Source organism: Silurus meridionalis, chromosome 20 (assembly GCF_014805685.1).
Source record: "Silurus meridionalis isolate SWU-2019-XX chromosome 20, ASM1480568v1, whole genome shotgun sequence".
Taxonomy (NCBI): domain Eukaryota; kingdom Metazoa; phylum Chordata; class Actinopteri; order Siluriformes; family Siluridae; genus Silurus; species Silurus meridionalis.
Window position 1 is genome coordinate 3,644,522 of NC_060903.1, and position 9,005 is coordinate 3,653,526.

At 34.3% G+C, this 9,005-nt stretch overlaps 2 protein-coding genes and 1 long non-coding RNA gene across 3 annotated transcripts; all 3 read right to left on the bottom strand.

Annotated features, from left to right (window-relative positions):
• Positions 1-292: 292 nt before the first annotated feature.
• Positions 293-910, bottom strand: LOC124402847. The gene is made up of 3 exons (XR_006928800.1): positions 874-910; positions 676-735; positions 293-567 (listed from the first exon to the last, which is right to left on the bottom strand). It is a non-coding gene; the product is annotated as an uncharacterized LOC124402847 (long non-coding RNA).
• A 2,108-nt stretch (positions 911-3,018) lies between these two features.
• Positions 3,019-6,360, bottom strand: LOC124403377 (polymeric immunoglobulin receptor-like). Its single transcript, XM_046877096.1, has 3 exons — positions 6,345-6,360; positions 3,460-3,768; positions 3,019-3,362 (listed from the first exon to the last, which is right to left on the bottom strand). The coding sequence occupies exons 1-3, from the start codon at positions 6,358-6,360 to the stop codon at positions 3,019-3,021; spliced, it is 669 nt and encodes a 222-aa protein (XP_046733052.1).
• Positions 6,361-6,661: 301 nt separating this feature from the next.
• On the bottom strand, positions 6,662-8,862 carry LOC124402846 (CMRF35-like molecule 3). The gene is made up of 6 exons (XM_046876153.1): positions 8,728-8,862; positions 8,230-8,562; positions 7,827-8,135; positions 7,707-7,755; positions 6,861-6,883; positions 6,662-6,775 (listed from the first exon to the last, which is right to left on the bottom strand). The coding sequence occupies exons 1-6, from the start codon at positions 8,765-8,767 to the stop codon at positions 6,732-6,734; spliced, it is 798 nt and encodes a 265-aa protein (XP_046732109.1). The 5' UTR covers positions 8,768-8,862; the 3' UTR covers positions 6,662-6,731.
• Positions 8,863-9,005: the final 143 nt, after the last annotated feature.

Consider the following 9,005-nt stretch of genomic DNA (forward strand, 5'->3'; position numbering starts at 1 on the left):
TTTTCCATACTTCATCTTTGTCAAAGGATCATACGTGTACCATTTTCCTTTTCTTCTTTTCCCTTCACTTTTTTCTCCCCCTGGATTTTACTACATCTGTGAACACGAGCTATATACTGTTCCCTTTATCTTGGAGTTACATATCTGCATTTTTTCTTGATTTTTTTCTTAATTTTTCATTGCAACAGAATAGACACTGAACTGCACTACGTTTCTGATTATTAATCCAAGTTATTTATATTTAAGGACAATTAATTGGAAGAAACGTTTATTTGGTGTGTCTTTGGGTATTTTAAGTGAAGTTTAATGTCACCATAATGTTTCATTTTGATCTTTTGCCCCTTGTTGAAATTTGTTTTGTAAGGAAAGAATACAGAGGTTATTGAGTTAAATAATTGAAATCTTGTTGTGAACTGTATACTGAGTATGAAAAGGCAAGATAATTAATAGTGGAGAGCTAAAATAAATAAACAAACAAAAAAAAAAACAATAACAACGTAAAGAACCCAGTAGAGATCCCTGAGGCACCACCCACAGTTTCCTTCCAGCCAAACAGTACATCAGTCACTAAAGAGAAAAAATACAGGTGCTGAGTGAAAGGTTTGTAATTTTACTCTACATACTGTATTTGAGTGGGTTAAGATTATATACATATATTATTTGCTTATCACACACCTCTTACTGGCAAACTACACTGCTGTAGATGGTCTCACCTTCAACGACTATTGGAGACACCTAGAACAGGATATGAATAAACACTGATAAGAGTCTTAATATTAAACCAGTTTGGAAACTGTTGATTATGGATTTATACGTTTAGATTTATAGCTGAGATTCTACTGGAATCAAATTCATTTAAGAGAATTTACTCACAGTTTCCTTTTTGGAAACATTTTTTACAGAACTGTAGATCACGTCATCGTTATCTTTCAATGCTGAAGACTGGATTTGAGAAAATACATGATTAAATCTTCAGTAATAATAAATACATGATTATTCATGTTAATTTATTTAATAATAATAATAATAATAATAATAATAATAATAATAATATGAAAAGTAATGTTGAATTGGTTTAGTGGATTGCTGATCACACATCAAACACAATACTAACTGTGTGAACAGTGGTTTCATTGCTCCCCCCTCTGGTCCTGATTTGAGTCTCTGGAAGTTAGAAAGAAGTAAGAAATAAATACATTTAAAGAAGAGTCACGTTTATTACACTGCGTTGGGGGGATATGGTGTTGATTATTCTGTTTGACTCCTGCCTAATTTATCTAATTACCCTTTGATCAGTCCTCTGATTTTGGAAGCACTGTATTGTGTCTGACTCTCTGTCTATTTCAAAATAATATAGTAGAACATCAACCAACATGAAAACAAATGACACACCACCAGAGACACTTACTGAATTTCCTTCTTAGCAGACAGATGATGATGACCAGAATCACGAGGAGCAAAAGAAAGGCCACTAGAGAACAGTAGATCTGGGTCTCCATACTATAGACACACATTTGTTGGCACAAATTGGTTGAATCAATTACATTGCAAAATATTTATTCAATGAATTCATCAAAACTTCATTTATCTGGAACCAAGTCAATCTACTGGCATGTTTCTGAGAGGTTAAGGATCATAAACTGACAGTAACCAGACCTCAGGTTTAACCTGCTGACCCTGAAGCTGTGAGGCTCTAGTGCTACCTGCTAGCGCCACCATGTGGTTAAATGTGCTTAGCAATTGCAAAAAAGTAGAGCCATCATTTTAAACAAAGGGATTCCAGAGTAATTTATAGTTAATGATATATGTGTAACTGTAAAAGCCTCAATTCCTTTAAGGCACTAAAAAAAGAATAAATAAATAAATAAATAAATAAATAAATAAATGAATGAATAAATAAATAAATAAAAGGTATGGAATAAGTTTCATTAAATTCTCTCTTAGGAAAAATACAGGTCAATTGAGGATTTTAAAATTTGGACACTGGGTTCAAAACCTTGTAAATGATCTTCTAATTAGGCTCAAGTTTGACCAGATGATGGCGCTAAAGCTTTGTCAGCACTTGGTCTAAATTTGTTCTGAATGTTTTTTAGACACTCACGTGGTTTTATCACTGTTATCTGTAGTCTCAGATTCTGCTGTAGGTGAGAAATTATTACAATTAGAAATGTGTTAAGAGAAACAGTTACACTAAACTTCTGAGAAATGTAGAAATGATATTACCTGCACTGGGCTTCAAGACAGATCTATTTAAAACATAAAAGTTAAAGTACTGTAAGAAATTATGGCTTGACTACATGAAATATTTGACTTCATATTATACATAAAATTCTGGTCAATCCAATCCCTTATAGATAGAAAATTGAGAGTGCATGTTTTAATGAATCTAAAAGCCTGCATGAGATATGAAAAAGTTTCTACTAGCAAAAAAGTATACTATTTAATGATATGGTATCATTGCTGCTAGATACTGCAGTTTCAGATCCTGATGTATGTGAGAATTTGATATTAAATCAGAAATGTGTTAAGAATAACAGTTTGCATGAATTTTATATATACATACATATGTATATATATACTGGAATTGTGCTTCAGTTCAGATCTGCACAAAACATAAAGGAAAAAGTCAGTAAGTAAAGCCTCATTAGTTACAGTGTTTTCCTTCACACTTACATACGCACATAAGCTGGTAATTACTACAATTACACAATCAGGCAAAAGACCTGGGATTGTAATGTATAGGTGTTCCTAATAAAGTGGTCATTAAGCTTTTATGACATTAGACATTAGTACTAGCAAGATAATATCTCATATACTGTTCAAAAGATTTAGTAACATGGTGTTACACATTGAGCAGACATTCTTCTTTGAATAAGTTAATAAATATAGTAAATCTGTAAATCTGTGTAAATATAATAGATCTTTCCTACTTACGTGTGTGTAGTGACATGCTGAGTGTTTGTAGTTACTGCTGAAGTCACAACTAAGAAAAAAAATTGTGTGAGTTTTATCTCATCATTAGTTAAAGTATGGATCAGTGTTTGTGATGATACCTGGAGGTGGATCACGGACACTGATGTGAACAGGAACCTCCAGATCTCCTGCACTGCACCAGTACCAGCCAACAACAGTCTTCTTCAGTCCACTCATCTGCACACTGAATGAACTTTTCCCATCATCACTGATGATTATTGCTGAATTCTGGGATGTGTCAGTCCTTGTCACTGAGTTGCAGCTTCTGTCTCTGAATCTGCACCACTTCTTCTGTGTTTTCTGATACGCAGCGCTGTAGAGACACTGAACTGTGACGCTGCCTCCTTCATCACCACTCACACTGCTCTCCCTCACAGACAGATCAGGATCTGAACATAAATATATAGTCAGTTATGTATTATTAATATTTATCAACATAAGAACACAATTAAATTTACTAATTTTTTGCAGATTGTAACTTAATACCTGCTTTCACTGTGATAGAAAGTTGTTCTGTGACATCATGTGCAGGTCCTTCTATCTCTACAGCACACCAGTATGATCCAGTGTTTCCTGTCTGGAGATCTTTCATAGTCACAGTAAAGAGACTCTCAGCTGGATTATCAGTTACTGTCACGTTCCCCTGTGTCTCGTTGGCATACGCCTGAATTGTGCAGAAATTGTATGCTGCAGCAGCATCATAGCACCAGTATTTCCTATGATGTAAATATTTCCTATCATAAGGACATGGGATGGTAACAGATGCTCCAGTTTGAAGACTTAACAGTCTGGATGCTGAGTGAGAAATGACAACATCTGCAATTAGAACAGAAAAACACTACTGTTACTCAGTGACAATTACATATTTGATATTACTGATCTTTGTTACATGACTTCAGTACTTTAGTCTTTTATAGTATTAATGGTTTATTCGGTATATTAATGTAACATAGGATTGAAGAGTGCATTAAAAATGTACTTACTTGAAATGAATAGAAAAATAAGGATTAAAACGCAGCTCATGTTAGAATCGTTCTGATGTTGAAAATACTAAAAGGGTCTTTGTTTTTGTGTCCTGCTTCTCTGTGATCTTGTTGGTTTGACTGTAGAAACTCGAGCAGTTCCTCTTCCTGCTGCCCATACTATATGATCTAAAACCACAGCGTGCCTTAAGTTAGTGACTTTTTATGTCTTATTAATTTTAGTAGAATGAAAAACAAAAACTGATTATTTAAAACGACCCAGAGGTTAGAAGGTTTATATTGTAGTGCTTTCGAGTTTTATTTCTATTTTTTTATTCATTTACGTCACTTTAAGGTTTGCATGACACTCAGAGCCGAAAATATCTCATTTACACACACATTTTTACATTGTTTATAAATAACTCTTCTGTCTTCCTAATGTGGTGCAATTTGTGGCTCTGTGAAAGACTGTGTTCGATTTTATTTTTTTTTCTTTTCGCTTTGTGACCTCTAATAACCAGTAGACACTTCGGCCTTCAAATATAACTTTCATGAACTTCCCTTTCTCTACAGCATTCTCTCTAGCACACACATCCTAAAAATTATTATTATTTATACATATAATTATTATATACATATATTTAGGTTTTGACTGTGTTTCTTCCTTATAACATCTCAGGGAGTTTTTCAGTGCCCCGTTCACCACTGGCTTAATAATAAGAGATAAACTTATAGGAATTCATTTATGATGCCAAAATGTGTAGTTGCTTTCTATTTAAATCCATGAAGCTGCTTTGGGACAATGTCTATTGGTAAATGTGCTATAGAAATACAGTTGAACTGAATTTTTTGTAATTCTGTAACATCTTAGAATATCTCATGTAATTATTAAACATGTCAGAAAAACAGAAACATGTTGGAGAACAACACAATCTTTATTACAGTTAATAAAACAATAGTATACACATGTAGCACTCAATGGTTAAAAATCATTTAATAGCCTAAAAAAATGCTCTTTATGCTGTTTAACAGAAAAATCACCACTGACTAAGAATGTACATTATGTGATAGATAGATAGATAGATAGATAGATAGATAGATAGATAGATAGATAGATAGATAGATAGATAGATAGATAGATAGATAGATAGATAGATAGATAGATAGATAGATAGATAGATAGATAGATAGATAGATAGATAGATAAAAATGATCACGTTGAATGTTCCAGCTTCTTAAATCTGCAGTTCCACCAAGATCACATTCTTCAGTCGTGTGCAATGCAGAACTGCACTGAATCTCTTAAACAAAAAAAACACAGCAGGTAACAATCACAATGTATTTTACAGCATATGCTCAAGTGTCTCACTTTTTCACTTACAGATTTTGTGCAGTTCCATAACAATGTTGATGGCTTTGTATACTATACATATTTAAATAAAATAAATATGTGGAATAAACATATGTAAAGGGAACATTGAATTAACATATTATCAGACATAACATTAAAACCACTGACAGGTGAAGTGAATAATATTATCTCTTTACAGTGGCACCTTTCAAGATGGAAGGTATAATATGCAACGAGTGAATCAGTTCTTGAAGTTCTCAACTTTGAGAAAAAGGCCAAATTGTGGGTTCTAGATGACTTGGTCAGATCATCTCCAATACATTATGTGTTACTTGGTGTTCCTGGTACAGTATGTACTAATTAGCTACTGTAGCACAAATTGCTGAAAAAGTTCATGGAAAAAACAGACAGTGTTCAGCCAGAGTTCATAAACTCACTCTTGTCTACTGCCAAAAGCTCATACAGTGGGCACTGAGCAATAGAGCTACACCACTGATCAATCGAAGAAATTGTCCCGGTCTGATGAATCCTGATGTTTATTACATTGTGTGGACAGCGAGATGCATGTGTGCTGCTTGCCTGGGACAGAAAGCAGCCCTGTGTAATGTCTTCTAGATAAACTCTGATATGGATATTATGATGAAATCTACAGTACCACCCACCTAAACACTGTTTAAGAAGAACTACACTCTCTCATGACTATTGTATTTCTTAATTGCAATTGGTTTCTTTCAGCAGGATAACATGTCCTTCACACAGCACAAAATGATCAATAATGGTTCATCAGATGATGATGACAGGAATCACCAGTAGCAGAAGAGAGGCCTCCAGAGAACAGTAGATCTGGGTCTCTATACTATAGACACACATTTTTGGCACAAACTGGCTGAATAAATTACAGTGCATAGGATTTATTCAGTGGATTCATCAAAGATTCATTTATCTGGAACCAATTCAATATATCGCCATGTTCCTGAGAGGTTAAGGATCATGAACAGACAGTAACCATACCTCAGGTTTAACCTGCCGACCCTGAAGCTGTGAGGCTCTAGTGCTACCTGCTAGCGCCACCATGTGGTTTAAAGCACTTAGCAATTGCAATAAAGTAGAGCCATAATTTTAAACAAAGGGATTCCAGAGTAATTTATAGTTGCACATATAATGTGTAACTGTAAGAGTCTCCATTCCTTTAGGGCACTAAAGGAATATAAAATCTAAAAAAAACCAAAAAACAACAACAACAAAAAAACTAAAAAAAAAAAAATGGAATACATTTCATTGAATTCCATCTTATTAATAATACAGGTAACACTGACTTTCAAAATGTTGACACATGGTTCAAAACCTCATAAATGAACTTCTAATTAGGCTCAAGTTTGACCAGATGATGGCGCTAAAGCTTTGTCAGCACTTGGCCTAAATTTGTTCTGAATGTTTTTTGACACTCACGTGGTTTCATCACTGTTAGAATCTGTAGTCTCAGATGCTGCTGTAGGTGAGAAATTATTACAATTAGAAATGTGTTAAGAGAAACAGTTACACTAAACTTCTCAGAAATGTAGAAATGATATTACCTGCACTGGGCTTCAAGACAGATCTATTTAAAACATAAAAGTTAAAGTACTGTAAGAAATTATGGCTTGACTACTTCAAATATTTGACTTCATATTATACATAAGATTTTGGTAAATCCAATCCTTTATAGATAGAAAATTGAGAAAAAGACAGCCTTTAAAAAGCTCAACATCCAGTTCAGTGCTCTGATTCATGAACTGGAGAAGTAACTCAGACACACTTGTTTGTCTCTCAGCATTGTGTGAATGTAAATTACAGATGCATGTAAAAGTGCATGTTTTAATGAATCTACAGGCCTGCATAAGACATGAAAAAGTTTCTACTAGCAAAAAAGTATCCTGTGTAATAACATGGTATCATTGCTGCTAGATACTGCAGTTTCAGATCCTGATGTATGTGAGAATTTGATTTTTAATCAGAAATGTGTTAAAAACAGTTTGCATGAATTTTCCTGAATATATATATCTGATGTTATTGGAATTGTGCTTCAGATCAGATCTGAACAAAACATAAAATAAAATGTAAGTAAGTAAATCCTCATTAGTTACAGTGTTTTCCTTCACACATACACATACATAAACTGGTAATTACTGCAATTACACAATCAGGCAAAAGACCTGGGATTGTAATGTACAGGTGTTCCTAATAAAGTGGTCAGTAAGATTTTATGACAAGAGACATTAGTACTAGCATGATAATATCTCATGTACTGTTTAAAAGATTCAGTAACATGGTGTTACACGTTGAGCAATTAAACATTCTTCTTTGAATAAGTTAATAAATATAGAAAAACTAAATCTGAAGAGAAAAACAGTGTGTAAATAAAATGGATCTTTCCTACTTACGTGTGTGTAGTGACATGCTGAGTGATTGTAGTTACTGCTGAAGTTACAACTAAGAAAAAAAAATAGTGTGATTTTTATCTTATCATTAGTTAAAGTAGGGATCAGTGTTTGTGAGGATACCTGGAGGTGGATCACGGACACTGATGTGAACAGGAACCTCCAGATCTCCTGCACTGCACCAGTACCAGCCACCATCACTCTTCTTCAGTCCACTCATCTGCACACTGAATGAACTTTTCCCATCATCACTGATGTTCACTGCTGAATTCTGGGATGTGTTAGGCCTCGTCACTGAGATGCAGCGTCTGTCTCTGAATCTGCACCACTGCTTCTGTGTTTTCTGATATGCAGCGCTGTAGAGACACTGAACTGTGACGCTGCCTCCTTCATCACCACTCACACTGCTCTCCCTCACAGACAGATCAGGATCTAAACACAAATATATAGTCAGTTATGTATTATTAATATTTAATAGCATTACACTGCAAAATTCAGTGATTATTTGTAGATTGAAACTTAATACCTGCTTTCACTGTGATAGAAAGTTGTTCTGTAACATCTGGCCCGAATATTCCTTCTATCTCTACAGCACACCAGTATGTTCCAGTGTTTCCTGTCTGGAGATCTTTCATAGTCACAGTAAAGAGACTCTCAGCTGGATTATTAGTTACTGTCACTTTCCCCTGTGTATCGTTGGCATACGCCTGAATTGTGCAGTAATTGTATGCTGCAGCAGCATCATAGCACCAGTATTTCTTATGATGTAAATATTTCCTATCATAAGGACATGGGATGGTAACAGATGCTCCAGTTTGAAGACTTAACTTTCTGTCTGCTGACTGAGAAATGACAACATCTGCAATCAGAACAGAAAAACACTACTGTTACTCAGTGACAATTACATATTTGATATTACTGATCTTTGTTACATGACTTCAGTACTTAATCTTTTGTAGTATCAATGGTTTATTCAGTATATTACTGTAACATAGGATAGAAAAGTGCATAAAAATGTACTTACTTGAAATGAATAGAAAAATAAGGATTAAAATGCAGCTCATGTTAGAATTGTTCTGATGTTGAAAATACTAAAAGGGGTCTTTGTTTTTGTGTCCTGCTTCTCTGTGATCTTGTTGGTTTGACTGTAGAAACTCGAGCATTTCCTCTTCCTGCTGCCCGTACTATATGATCTAAAACCACAGTGTGCCTTAAGTTAGTGACTTTTTATATCTTATTAATTTTAGTAGAATGAAAAACAAAAACTGATTATTTAAAACGACCCAGAGGTTAGAAGGTTTA

What these genes read in the sequence shown, in the direction of transcription:
- LOC124402846 (XM_046876153.1), bottom strand. Translation starts at nt 8,767, where the DNA reads ATGAGCTGCATTTTAATCCTTATTTTTCTATTCATTTCAA. An exon ending in CAGCATGTCACTACACACAC is followed by an intron (nt 6,884 to 7,706) that starts GTAAGTAGGAAA and finishes TGTTTTAAATAG; the next exon opens with ATCTGTCTTGAAGCCCAGTG. An exon ending in TGTCTTGAAGCCCAGTGCAG is followed by an intron (nt 6,776 to 6,860) that starts GTAATATCATTT and finishes TCTCACCTACAG; the next exon opens with CAGCATCTGAGACTACAGAT.
- LOC124403377 (XM_046877096.1), bottom strand. An exon ending in TTCTATCACAGTGAAAGCAG is followed by an intron (nt 3,363 to 3,459) that starts GTATTAAGTTAC and finishes ATTTATGTTCAG; the next exon opens with ATCCTGATCTGTCTGTGAGG.